This window comes from Leucoraja erinacea, chromosome 31 (assembly GCF_028641065.1).
Source record: "Leucoraja erinacea ecotype New England chromosome 31, Leri_hhj_1, whole genome shotgun sequence".
Taxonomy (NCBI): domain Eukaryota; kingdom Metazoa; phylum Chordata; class Chondrichthyes; order Rajiformes; family Rajidae; genus Leucoraja; species Leucoraja erinaceus.
The window spans coordinates 14,845,644-14,860,543 of record NC_073407.1 but is presented as its reverse complement, the minus strand read 5'-3'; the positions used below and the strand labels follow the sequence as shown (position 1 = coordinate 14,860,543).

General features: G+C 40.1%; 1 protein-coding gene across 12 annotated transcripts in view; it reads right to left on the bottom strand.

Annotated features, from left to right (window-relative positions):
- LOC129711967 (rap guanine nucleotide exchange factor 1-like) overlaps window positions 1–14,900 on the bottom strand; it is a 122,176-nt gene that overhangs the window by 86,395 nt on the left and 20,881 nt on the right. For all 12 annotated transcript variants that reach the window (XM_055660036.1, XM_055660035.1, XM_055660037.1 and 9 more), the window contains 2 exons: window positions 3,943–4,085; window positions 2,262–2,440 (listed from right to left, as the gene is read on the bottom strand). In XM_055660036.1, the coding sequence (XP_055516011.1) occupies window positions 2,262–2,440; window positions 3,943–4,085 (322 nt within the window). The remainder of the gene's footprint in view (window positions 1–2,261; window positions 2,441–3,942; window positions 4,086–14,900) is intronic.

Below are 14,900 nucleotides of genomic sequence, written 5' to 3'. Positions count from 1 at the left end.
GACAAGTAAACGGCAAACTTGTCATACCCGTGGGAACTCGGTTAAACTCTTGATCATACACTTGTAATCTCGTACACAACCACGAGTCTTTCACTCGGGGTACCTCTTGTGTCAACTCGCAACGTGAGACTCGGCTTTTAGATGTGAGCTGTGGTGAATTGGTCTCTAGACTGATTGGAAATTCAGTGATCGGATTTAAGTACGTTTACAATTATCTAATGCCTTAGATTTGGGGAGCATGATTTGTAGAAAGTTGTAGGTGATATGGAAGTCTAAAACGGTGAAGAAGATGGCAGTAAATTGCAAGAAAATCTACAGAATGGTATAAGAGACAAACAGATACCAGGTGGCACAACAGGTAAAGACCTCTCCAATTCTGGATACCATGTTTGTTACTGCCCCTTAGTCTCAAATACACACCATCATCTTGCCCTCTAGGATACATCACAGGGATTAGTACTCAAGCTTCATCTGTTTATAAACTACATTAATGACAGGTGAAGGGACTAAGTGCATCATAGGCAAATTTGCTGACAATACAAAGTTAAGTTAAGAATACACAGCGTTTGTAAGCAACATAGATGTGCTTAATGGCTGGGCAAATATGTGGCAGATGGAAGTGTGCAGCCCACTCACAGGAGAAATAGAAAAGCAAAATATTGTTCAAATGAAGCAGTAACTACAAAATGCTGCATGTGAGGAGACACAAAGCAAGCCTGTGGATACACATACTCACATGGAAGGCAGTTCGGGGCTAGTTTACAAAGTTGATGCGTGGCGATTGTCATTGAGAACAGGTTGGGCCAAAACTCACAGTTCACAGAGAAATGAGAAACAAAATTCCATGGGGTTTTGACAGGACCGAGAATGTTTCTTTTCATGGAAGAATCAACAATTGGGAGGCATGGTTTCAGAATGTATGGTCACCCATTAGATAGATCAGGCAGAATTCGTCCTGTGGTTTGTCAATCATTGTAATTCACGACCATAATGAAGTATGGCAATAGTGTTCCTGGAAGTACTCAATGGGGTAATGCTTTTTAGATTATTTGGGGTTGGAGAAGGCTATCAAGACTTAAGGAAAAGTCAAGAAAGGGGAGTCATGGCCAACATCAGATCAGCCGTCACCTTATTGAATGGTGTGGCAAGGATCATTTGGCCTCTTCTTGTTCCTATAACTACAGTTCACATGAAACTGCTATGTGATAAACATCATTTTCCACTGTAAAGGAAATCATAGACAAAAGTTATACCTGCAGCAGTTCTGAACCATTTGCAATTTTCCTCATCCAACACTATAATACTCTAAAGTGTATCTACTTGCACCTAGTCATCCAGAAAATAAATGCCCCTCAAATTAGATTTTGTAGTGGAAGTTCTTAGTTCTGTTCAGAATCAGGGAAGTGGGTTAATTTAAAATGTGGAAGTATTTAGTTGTTAAAGCTATAAAAGTATAAATTATAATGTCTTCCAAAGACCAACTGGTTTAAAGTGCCAGAGGAACATAAGTAGGCTCTTCAACACTTTGGATTGTTCAACCACAATCATTAAGATCACGGCCGCATTGCACCATTAAATTTACCAGTCTTGTTCCATAATCTCTCATGTTTTTATTTGACAATTCGACTGACCCAACCCCCACTCCTTCTGACCCAATTCCAATGACTTAAATATATACTATGTGATCAACAGTTTAACGTCCCACACCACCCAAATGAAGATGTTAAATTATTAGCAAAACACAAAGTACTGGAGTAACAAGTCAGGCATTGTTGATGTTTCAATAAGATTAATAGGTAATAATAGCAAAATAGGAATATTTTATATTTCATTTTCTTCTCAACAGGAGAGAAGATGGTACAATGCAAAGGAGAAATAACACTGGACAATAGCTATGGTCTTCAGATGAAATGGATTTGGAGCAACCTACGATTATAGTGGAATAAGTGTATAATTTGCTGACTAATTATACATTGGTCTTTAGTTGAATATAATGTTTTTATTTATTTTTTAAATAGCAGAAGCACAATCACTTCACAATACCATTGAGATATTAACCGAGTGATCATACCATTGCTTAACTACTTATTGGATGTTGTAATTATGAAAGTCAAGTTAAAGAATTGCATTATAAAGTTGAACATAGGAATTTACAATGAAAATGGTGACACAATTTCATCCCATTTGAACTGCCTTGTAGAGCACCAATTTGTCATAGCACCCCTTGAACATCAATGCTTGAAGCCATGTTACTTATTTACCTCTGTTGAATGCGTGGGTCCACTTGTACTAATGGCAAGATGGCTTCAAGCACTTTGCTGGCTGATCCTGGCAACATCTCCAACACCTTTTTGTCAATTACCATTTTATCCACAATGGTTTTGAAATAACGCAGTGCACTAACCACTTCCTTCTCTTGCTCCTCCAGCCGGTTTAAAGTCTAAAAAATAAATTGAAAAGAAAATGAGATTCAGAAACAGCTGGTGCTGTGCATGAAAAGGTAGCAGAACCCATTTGTATTTAACTAACATTTCAATATACAACAATTTAACTGGATTCATATACTTTTAGGGAAATATAGTTGCTTTGCTGATTTAACTCTAGTAAAGTCCAAGTGGATAATAAACAGACACATCCATCAACAACTTGAAATATAAAAGTGGCACCCAATTGCAAATTGTTTCAGATTGAAAATTTTGCTACTGCAACATCGCAGACATTAATTGAAGGAAACCTGAAAACCAATTGGCACTGAACCTTTGAGAGGGAAACCACTTTGACTGGTATCACAGCAACATGTTGACTCACTGAAGACAACATTTTTTCAAGTCCTGACCAGGATCTTTTTGTTTGGTAATTTCTTTTGGTTGAAGAACTTGTATTTGCACTTATTGGTATAGCACTAAATATTCTTTTTCTGCACCTCCATGAGCCTTCAGCACTCAAAAGTACTTTCTTACTCATTCAGTGTACTATGTTATGCAGCGGCTGCATTCTAGAAAGCCATCCAGTTTGCCATTTTCTCTAATGTGTTCTTTCTTTCAGCCATTGAATCCATGCTATAAAGGAGATATATTCCTAAGGAACAGTAATGTGCAAAATCTAGAAAAGGGAATTCTGATTGTATTGTAGGCAGACAAGAAAAGAGAATAGTTTTAATCAATTAGATATAGATGTTACATTGTTTGAAGAAGCATCATTGTACGTATATTAGCAGATGAGATTGCCTTGTCAGTTTCAAAAGCAAATCCTTTAAGTGGCCTCCTGGTATGAACCAGTTGCCGACGATCTGTCCTTGGTAAGCTTGCTCACTTCTCTGTACACATTGTGTGGTTTTTTAAATTCCATAGAAGCAAACTTTTATTTTGTATCTTTAATTTTTTTGGTAATAATTTGTGAATTCCCCATTGGCGACTTTCTGAACTACCATAGGGCGGGATAGCGCTGCAATAGTCTGCTCAACAGCTGTCAGTACTAGGATTTAAATTATTTACAAGTTTTCAAATTACAATCAAGAGAAACACATTCTCCAATCACTGGACCAATTTGTTAATTTCCTTGTTATCTTAGCTGAACCTCACATAGGTTCTGGCACAATAATCACACGCTTGCATTAAAAAAAACTAAATCTGGCAAAGACAATGAATGTAGCAGTCAGGTCTATCAGCAACAGGAAATGCCTTGCTGCTGACCAAATGAAATGGCAGTCTCAGCAGCAAAGCCTGAATTAGATGTAAAATAAATTAGCACCAAATAAATGAGACTAAATTTAGAATACGCTTGAAAGTACAATTTCTGAAAAAGCAAATTTGATAACCTTGGATTGTGCTAACAGAATGCGAGGTTCTCGCCATTAACAAGCCTACCCTGTTGCTTGATGTTACATTTTTAAGTAGGCAGAATCTTCTGTCATCTGCAAAATGTATAAAATGGGAAACTGACCTTGTTTGGAGGCTTTTCTGTAGTGGTCTTAACTGTTGTTTCCACTGGTTTTCCCTTTTTTGATGGTGTCCGTTTTATTTTTGGTGAATGAAATTTGTCTTTTAACTTCATGGTGAAAGAGCTCAGGTGAGAGCGTTGGGAATCTGGAAGAAAAAGGCACACAATGAACAAAAGGTGTCCCATGAAAATTTAATTTTAAGATAACTAACTCGCTTAGAATATTGATTAAAAAGGGGAACACAAGCCATTGATCTACGGTTCCATGATGCTAAATCAAAGGAAATTAATCATTATTTTCCGTGTGTTTGTTCTATTCCAGCAGGGAGTACCCAAGAGGATAATTTGAATGAAAGGATCACTGCACAATTCAGGAAGAAATCCAAGCCAACCTTGGTCAAGACTTGTACAATGAATAGGCTGCAACATCTGGTGGTCAGAATACTAAGCCATTAGCACCACAGCCAGAAATGTTTGAAAATACCATGTGTTTTTATTTTTGAAGACCGCTCATTTCATTTCCTCCTCTACTTTAATACAACGTGTGTACATTTAGAAGCTTGAACTAAATGGATTGACTCAGCACTTGGTGTTTAAACAATCAGAAACAAATCTGGCTGCTTGCTGCAGTTTTCATTTCTGGAGACAAAAGCCACATTTGTTACTAGCTTTATTGTGCCCAACACAATGCACGTGCAATTATTGAGAGATGGTACCTCTAATCAACCAAATCTATTATTGAAGTCATTGTTGAAATCAATGGGGTGGCATGATCTTCGACTAATTGTTTGTTACTTATAAAGTAATTAATCCAAAAAATGTTGCCCAGGTTTGAGGTGACCCAAGGAGGGGTTTACCCCAATGAAAGACAATTTTATTCCTTACATGGAAGATCATCTCAAGAAGTGGCTGTGACACATCCAGGTAGATTATAAGTTAAGTTCCAAACATTCATCATAAAAAGTAATCGGTGACATAATTATCAAAAAAAACATTCACTAAGCACCGAATGAGATGTAGTGAAGCTATTACTCAGGTGCAGATTAAGAATTCCAATTACAGTACACTTTTACCTCAATTAGTAATTAGGACATGCTCTTGACTATTTAAATCAACAATAGGCCATTGTACCATACATATATTTAGATGTGCTATTGGTAGATTTAAAATTTGCCTATAAGTTACAGGTAAGGCCTTTGTTGAGAATAAACATACAATATTATTTAAAATGTGTACATCAGAGGAGGTTAAGCACAAAGTACAAAATGACTCCAATAAACTCATGAATACAGAGCAATAAAAGCCAGAGATAAGGTGGATATGGATGAGAGGGGCTGTGTTCATCCTATCAAGATGGACCAGGTTACAATACATCATTTTTGAAGAGATTCAGGGTTAACCACCTTGTCTGCTTTTTCTCACAGAGCTTTCCCCGTGGCAGGAGATAACATCATACCCAGTTAGCGAGCCAATCTGTCATTCTCAGTTCCATTCCCTCCTCAACCTTTGGAATGCCTTTCATCAAAATGTGGCAAGGCTTCTGTTAATTGGAATGTCCACCGTTTCAGTGTCGTCCATATGAATATGACATTCTTCCAAATCTTGCAGGGAGGTTTTCATTCGTGTGGTTGTACCTATGTCTGCCAAATGATCTGTGCCAATTTCTTCCAGTCTCGTTTGGGTGATATTCTGATAATCACCTGGTCTCCTTTCTCAACATTGCTGCATACCTCTGGCAATAACTTCTGCCAAACACCATTCCACCCACAATGTGCAGATGTTATCGATGGCCAACATGGTGTGGTGTGACCTCTTGAATTCCCTTATTGACTGCTTATCTGCACCACCGGTTGTCTCCTTTAGATTCTTTTAATAGTGGAAGGTTCAGTACCTGTGATGGACCAGGCATTGTTCTTTGATCCTGGGCTTTAATTTGCTGAACTAGGCAGTAATGAAACCTGTCAATATGCTCTCTATCATACATCTGTAGACGTTTAAAAGAGTATTCGTGGACATACCGAATCTCCTCAATCTTCTGAGGATGTCGAGGCATTGATGAGCTTTCTTTTACGATTGCATCAATGTGATGGGCCCAGGACAAATCTGCAGAAATGTACAGGAACTTGAAGTTTTTGACTGCAACGATGAAAACAAGTCCATGGATCCTCAGCCTTCCTCTTCTAAAGTTAACAATCAGTACCTTGACCATACCGATGTTGATAGCAAAGTTGCTGTTCTGACACCAATCAGACGCACAATCTTCCTTTTATACTCTGACTCATCACCCAAAATTCATCCAACAACAGAGGTGTCATCGGCAAACTTAAGGATGGAGTTGGAACAGTGACAAGGTATGTTGTGTTTAGTAAAAACTACGCCAGCTAGCAATAGAGAGCTAGGAAGTATTTGTGGGTGTCATAGACTGTGGTTAATCATTAGCAATACTTGCAAGGTTATTTTCCTCATTGTAATGCTTCGCCATTGGGCAAAAATATAAAATAAACCACTGGTGTAAAGTGGTCATTGTTACCCAAGTCCTCTGGTTTAATTTCCAGATTACAGTCAGTTGCTCTCTAGAAAATCCATTCATCACTTAGATTTCTGTATGGTAGACAAGCATGGATTTCTGCACTCGGCCTCCTGAAACATTAATCCTCAGCAAGAATGGCAGGCTCTTCTTCTCAAAGGGTTAATGCACATGAAAGCATTTTTTTCCCCAAAAAGTCCCATCCCATTTACACAGAAGATGAGACCAAGGCAGTTTTCATGTGCATCAGAATATTCTCAGGCTGTGCTTGGTTCTTGGTTTCTTGGTCCTCCAAAATATTCCAAATGGAATTTAAACTGGAGGTGGGGAGCGGCCGTCATCAGTGAGGAGGCAGCAGCAAAATCTAAACCTTCTGATCGATATTCGTAAAATCACTGATGATAAGTGGTGCAACTTACTGAAAAACAGAGGAATCATTCTCAGTTGACCTTTCCTGTTGACAAGTTTTCCTCTTACTGCTAGAAATGGGTAAAGTTACTTCTGGCCAAACTGATCGCGAGTTATTTTTTAAAATGGTGCGTTTAAACTTCTAGCAAATGTAAAACCTGTGCTCCACCTTCTCCAATAAACTAATCCTTCCTTGACTGAGTTGACATTCGAAAAAGACCACCATTTCAGTTGGTGCTGTTATCTTTATCTGGTTCCTCAAAATTATTTGAATGATCACGGTAGCCAAATTGAAATCTTGCTCAACAGCCATCTGGCATTCATGCTGCCTTGACATTTGTAAGTGTTATGGATTGCTAACATATTTATTTATGAGCAGATATATTTTGTAGAGGTTAAACTTGTTTTTCTTAAAAGTTACTTCAGCAGTAACTTTACCCATTTCTAGCAGTAAGAGGAAAACTGATCAAGGTGAAAAGTCAACTGAGAATGGTTCCTCCGCTTTTCAGTAAGTTGCACCACTTTTCATCAGTGGCGTTACGAGTACCGATGAGAACAGTCTGAGAATATTCTGATATTCCTTAAACTTCAATTAATGGATTAAAACATAAAATTATTAACCATATGTTTTTGCACATCAGGTGATATAACCTTGACAACCGAAGACTATTGATCTTTCTTTACAAATCCCCAAAACCAGAATAAAATAGCACCAAGTGAGATAAACAAAGTTCAAGTATTAAAACTACCAGTCACTTTCTTCAACAACTATCATGCTTGTTTGTTGGAATTTATTTATTTTTAAGCATGCTAATTTTTTTTTCTTTTAGATTTCTGATGATATGTCATTGAACATTAATGGTTTCTCTCCCCAAAAAGTTCTTCTGACTTGCCGAGTTGTTTCAATGTACTCACTTCATTAAAATTCACCATAGGTATCAGCCCACAAACATTAATTAATTTAATGAGTGCACATAACTGGCAAACAAATTTCATATTGATAAGTGTGCAATGGTACACTTCAAAGTGTTGAACTCCAAAGTCATGCTCTTTTTCTCAGAGGATAAAGGCATGTGGAGTGCAGACTATGAAACAATGCCCACCTCAAATGGATCTCAAACAACACTGATTAAGCTTGGCCTTAATACAATAAAAGAGGGTATCAAGGATGCAAAACAAAGTTAGCTATTTTACTGAAAAAAGTTGATACACTATCAGAAAACAATGACAATTTTACCCCCACTCCCAATAAGGTCATAAATGATAGGAGTAGAATTAGGCCATTCAGCCCATCAAGTCTACTCTGCCATTCAATCATGGCTGAACTATCTCTCCCTCTTAACTCCATGCTCTTGCCTTCTCCCCATAACCTCTGACACTTGCACTAATCAGCAATTTATCTATCACTGTCTTAAAAGCATCCACTAACCTGGCCTCCACAGCCTTCTGTGGCAAAGAATTCCACAGATTCAACACCAACTGACTAAAGAAATTTCTCCTCATCACCTTCCTAAAAGAACATCCTTTAATTCAGAGGCTATGACCTCTAGTCCTAGGCTCTTCCACTAGTGGAAGCATCATCTCCACATCCACTCTATCCAAGCCTTTTACTATTCCGTATGTTTCAATGAGGTCCCCCTTCATTCTTCTAAACTCCAGCGAGTATAGGTCCAGTGCCCTCAAACACTCATCATAGGGTAGCCTACTAATTCCTGGAATCATTCATATAAACCTCCTCTGGACCCTCGCCAGAGCCAGCATATCCTTCCTCAGATATGGTGCCTAAAATTGCTCACAAGATTCCAAATGGGGCCTTATCAGCGCCTTATAGAGCCTCAGCATTACATCCCTGTTATTGTATACAAGCCCTCTTGAAATAAACGCTAGCATTGAGTTTGCGTTCTTTACTACTGATTCGACTTACAGATTAATTTTTTGGGAATCCTGCACCAGCACTCACAAGTTCCTTTGCACCTCCGATTTTTGTTATTCTTAACTAATTTAGAAAATAGTCTACGCCTTTATTCCTAATACAAAAATGCATGACTCCACAATATGCTACACAATATTCCATCTGCCACTTCTCTGCCCCCTCTCCCAATCTGTCCAAGTCTTTCGGCAAAGTCCCTGCTTTTTCTACACTACCTCCCCTTCCACTTATTTTTGTATCATCCGCAAACTTGGCCACAAAGCCTTCAATCCCCTCGTCCAAATCATTAATATACAATGTGAAGAATAGCGGCCCCAGCACTGACCCCTGCAGAACTCCGCTAATCACTAGCAGCCAACCAGAAACAGCCCTCTTTATTGCCACTCTTTGTCTTATGCCAACCTGCTACCCATGTTAATATCTGCCCTTTGATATCATGGGCTCTCATCTTCCTTAGCAGCCTCACATGCAGCACCTTATCAAAGGCTTTCTCAAAATCGTAAACAACATTTACTGACTCTCCTCTGTCTGTCCTGCAATTTACTTCTTCAAAGAAATCCAGCTAATTTGTCAAGCAAGACCTCCTCTTCACAAAGCTGTGCTGACTTTGGCCTATTTTATCATGAACTTTTTTTAAGTACTCCATAACCTCATCCTTTATAATGGACTCTAAATTATTTCTAACCACTGAAGTCAGACTAACCGGCCTATAGTTCCCACTATTCCGATTTGCTCCCTTCTTGTGCAGCGGGGTAATATTGGCAATTTTCCAATCATCTGGGACCTCTCCTGTCACTAGTGATTCTTGAAATATCATTGTCAATGCTTCCACAATTTCTAAAGCCACCTCTTTCAGAACCCTAGGGTGCAGTCCGTCTGGTCCAGGTGACTTATCTGCCTTCAGTCCTTTCAGCTTCCCAAGGACCTTCGCCCTAGTAATAGCCACTCCACTAACTTCCAACCCCTGACTCTCTTGAATTTCAGGCACATTACTGATGTCTTCCACTGTAAAGACTGATGCAAAAATGTTATTCAACTATAACTTCAATACCTCTGGCAACTCAAAAGACTGTTAACAGATTGAAATGTTTGATTACAAAAGAGATGATAGGTGAAATGTAGGCGTGATGCTTCCAATGAAGTTGTTGGATCTATTGAATCCCACGACAGAAAGCAAAGCACAAACGTTGTTTAGCTGAGCCAGACACCCTGTGTCACGTTTATTCCGGAAGCCTTTTTTACCTACATTCTTACCTATCATAATCAGTGTGCAGATAAGGCCAATTAGTGCGTTTGATCTTGGAATTGTTATTGAGCTCTCGTGGCTGGACCTCCTCGTGTGGCTGCTGACAAGCTGTATGCAAAACCAATGTGGGCGTGAAGGCCCCACAAAGTCAAGACCCACAGGGTGGGTTCAAACTGGACAGTATTCAATCCAATAAGTAATTAGGACGACAACTCCGTCCAGACAACTCACTATCACAAGTAGTTGAGGAGTCTAACATATACATGTTGCAAGTAAAGTTAAATATGTTCAACTTCATCTGGGACATAAGCACCTAACTCAATCTGCTGATGAAAAAGCCTGGTTTCTAGACTACAAATCTATAAGAATTGGCTAATAGAAATCACAATCAGATAATTCAATCTTCACCCCATTAAAATATATAAATCGTCACTAACACAAGGCAGCTATATTTTACACATGATTGAGATGGTGAAAGCTTCAAATTCCTGTGAGTAAATATCACCAGCAACTTGTCCTGGACTAGCAATATCGAAGCAATGGCCAAGAAAGCACACCAACACCGAAAAAGGCTTAAGCATTTCGGCATATCCAGAGCTGCCAATTTTTGTCAGAGCATTTAATTATTCTAGTACTTGAAAATCAGTATTTTGCTGAGGAAATCAGTATTTTTACGTGGTGCCATTTTGCCAAAAAAAATGTTTTTTTCAATGTGCAGTCATACCCATGTTAGTACAAGAATGCATAACTTTGCTACCAATTGACATGTCTTCTACGCATCTTACTTGACCGTGCATTCATTGCCATCTCTTTGTTTACTGCTTCCTGCTTTTAGCGCCAGATGATGTAGAAGCCATTTTGGAAGCCTCCCTCTCCCTCCCTTGCTCTCTCCCTCCTTCTCTCTCACCCTCCCTCTCTCTTTCCCTCCCTCCCCCTCCCTCTTTCCCTCCTTCATTCACTCCCTCCCACTCTCTCTCTGTCTCCCTCCTTCTCCCTCTCCTAACAGTCTGTGATCCATAGCGCTGTGGCCATAGCACTATGTGTAAAGCCCATAGAACTATGTGTAAAGCACTCCAGCTGGGAGCACTATTTTTAGAACCCATAGCGCTGTTCGTTTAAATTCCCAAGTGTTAAACTGACAGCACTGTTTAAACCTGGAGCGGGACAGGCAGATCAAAGCTTACAAAAATAATCATCTAGATCTTGAAACTTAAAATACTAATAGATTTAATCTGTTATAATTTTTAGAGTTACAGTATGACTTTTTATATCCTTGCATTATTTAAGCAGCAAGATGAAACAGGAAGTAGAGCTGAATTGAAAAAAATCCGTATTTTACAAAGCAAATCCATACATCCGTATTCTGATCACATTTCTGTACAAAATACGGAAAATCCGTACTACTTGGCAGCTCCCCAACAACTCTCACCAACGTCCACATATGCGCCATAGAAAGTATTTTATTCATAGCATGGTTTGGGAACGGGTCCATCCAACCGCAAGACATTACAGAGAAATGTGGACGCAGCTTGTAATGGAGCTTGTAACGCTTCTTAGAGCAGCTTGTAATGGAGCCGACCAGAGAAAAGGCAATTCTGGATTTAGTGTTGTCTAATGAACCAGATTTGATAAGAGAACTCGAGGTAAAGGAACTGCTTGGAGGTGGTGATCATAATATGATTAGTTTTAATCTGCAATTTGAGAAGGAGAAGGTTAAATCAGAAGTGGCAGTGATGCAGTTGAACAAAGGGACTATGAAGGCATGAGAGAACAGCTGGTAGACTGGAAAGGGATCTTAGCAGGAATGACGGTGGAACAGCAATGGCAGGAATTTCTGGGCAAGACACAGGATCATTACATTCCAAAAAGAAAGATTCTAATGGGAGTAGGAGGCAACCGTGGCTGACGAGAAGTTAGGGATAGAATAAAACTAAAAGAAAAGATGTATAACACAGCAAAGAGTAGCCGGAAGCCAGCAGATTGGGAAACATTCATAGGACAACAGAAGGAAACAAAATGGGCAATGCTGGCTGAAAAGATGAAGTATGAGGGGAAGCTGGCCAGGAATATAAAGAAGAAAAGCTTCTTTAGATATGTCAAGGGAAAAAGAGTAGCAAAGTAAAATGTGGGTCCCTTGAAGGCAGACACGGGTGAAATTATTATGGGTAACAAGGAAATGGCAGAAGACTTGAACAGGGACTTCGGATCTGTCTTCACTAAGGAAGACACAAACAATCTCCCAGATGTACTGGAGGACAGAGGATCTAAGGCGGGAGAGGAACTGAAATAATTTTGCATTAGGCGAGAAATAGTATTGGGTAGGCTAATGGGACTGAAGGATGATAAATCCCCTGGGCCGGATGGTCTGCATCTCAGGGTCCTCAGGGGGGTGGCTCTGGAAATAGTGGACGCATTGGTGATCATTTTCTAATGTTCAATAGATTCAGGATCAATTCCTGTGGATTGGAGGATAACTAATGTTATCCCACTTATCAAGAAAGGAGCGAGAGAGAAAACGGGGAATTACAGACGTAGTTTGCCTGACTTCAGTGGTGGGAAAGATGCTGGAGTCAATTATTAAAGAGGTAATAATGGGGCATTTGGATAGCAGTAAAAGGATTAGTCCAAGTCAACATGGATTTATGAAAGGGAAATCATGTTTGACTTATCTTCTGGAATTTTTTGAGGATGTGACAAGTAAAATGGATGAGGGGAGCCAGTGGATGTAGTGTATCTAGATTTTCAGAAAGCCTTTGATAAGGTCCCGCACGGGAGACTGGTGATTAAAATTAGAGTACATGGTAATGGTGGTAGGGTGTTGACATGGATAGAAAATTGGTTGGCAGACAGGAATAGAATAGTTTCTTTATTGTCATTGTAACATGAACCATGTACAACAAAATTGAAAAATGTCAGCCAGTCAGTGCACCATTCAAACATTTCTAAAAGCTAACGATACATACAAGATAAAATATTAAAAGATAAACAACTAAAATAAATATCACGAAAATAGCACGCATAAACACCCAACCCTCCATCCTTCTGTCGATTTCACAGTGTACCACAGTCCCTTAGTATGTCTCGCCCCTGCGTTCCTTGGCGGCTACATTCAGTGCTTTTATAGCAGTGGGGTGAAAACTGTTTTTTTATTCTGTTCGTCCTTGTCCTTGTAGATCTGTACCGTCTGCCTGACGGCAACAGTTCAAACAGGGAGTGTCCGGGGTGGGAAATGTCCTTTATGATACTCTGGGATTTTTTGATGCAGCGGGAACTGTGTAAGTCCTCCAAGGTAAGGAGAGGGCAGCCGACAATCCTCTGGGCGTTGTCAATGGCCCTCTGGAGCGCTTTCCTTCGAGCCGCTGTGCAGCTGGTGTACCACACGCATACACAGTATGTTAGTATGCTCTCAATGGAGCACCGATAAAAGGACAGCAGCAGTCTCCGAGTGATGTTATTCTTCCTGAGCACCCTCAGGAAGTGCAGTCTCTGCTGGACCTTTTTCAGCAGCGCAGTGGTGTTCACGCTCCACGTCAGGTCCTCCTCAATATGGATTCCCAGGAAGCGGAAATCCGCCACCCTCTCCACACAGTCCCCTCTGATAATCAATGGTACCATGTCCGTTTTATTCTTCCTAAAGTATATTATTAATTCCTTTGTCTTTAAGGTGTTGAGGAGCAGGTTATTTTCTTCACACCACACTGTCAGCTGCTCCGCCTCATCCCGATAGGCGTACTCGTCCCCCCCGGAGATGAGTCCCACCACCGTAGTGTCATCCGCAAATTTGACAATGGTGTTGCTGTGGTGGGTGAAACAAAGAATAGGAGTGAACGGGTCCTTTTCAGAATGGAGGCAGTGGAGAGTGGAATGCCGCAAGGCTCGGTGTTGGTGCCGTTATGGTTTACCATATATATTAATGATTTGGAAGAGGGAATTAGGAGCAACACTAGCAACTTTGCAGATGACACAAAGCAGGGTGGCAGTGTGAACTGTGAAGAGGATTTTAGGAGGTTGCATGGTGACCTGGACAGGTTGAGTGAGTGGGCAGATGCGTGGCAGATGCAGTATAATATAGATAAATGTGAGGTTATCCACTTTGGCTGCAAAAACAAGGGGGCAGATTATTATCTCAATGGGGTTAGGTTAGGTAAGGGGGAAGGTGCAGCAAGACCTGGGCGTCCTTGTACACCAGTCACTGAATGTTGGCGTGCAGGTACAGCAGGCAGTGAAGGAAGCTAATGGAATGTTGGCCTTCAGAACAAGAGGATTTCATTATAGGAGTAAATAGGTTCTTCTGCAGTTGTATAGGGCTATGGTAAGACCACATCTGGAGTATTGTGTACAGTTTTGAGGAATTTCAGGAACTTGAAATCTCCTAATTTGAGGAAGGACATCCTTGAGATTGATCCCTGTGATGGTGGGACTGTCATATGAGGAAAAATTGAAAAGACTAGGCTTGTATTCACTGGAGTTTAGGACGGGGAGGGTGGGAGGGTCTTATAGAAACATATAAAATTATAAAAGGACTGGACAAGCTAGATGCAAGAAAAATGTTCCCAATGTTGGGCGAGTCCAGAATCAGGGGCCACAGTCTTAGAATAAAGGGGAGGCCATTTAAGACTGAGGTGAGAAAAAACGTTTTCACCCAGAGAGTTGTGAATTTGTGATATTACCTGCCCCAGAGGGCAGTGGAGGTCAAATCACTGGATGAATTTAAGAGAAAGTTAGATAGAGCTCTAGGTGATAGTGGAATCAAGGGATATGAGGAGAAGGCGGGCACGGGTTATAGATTGAGGACAATCAGCCATCATTACAATGAATGGTGGTGCTGGCTCAAAAGGCCTCCTCCTGCA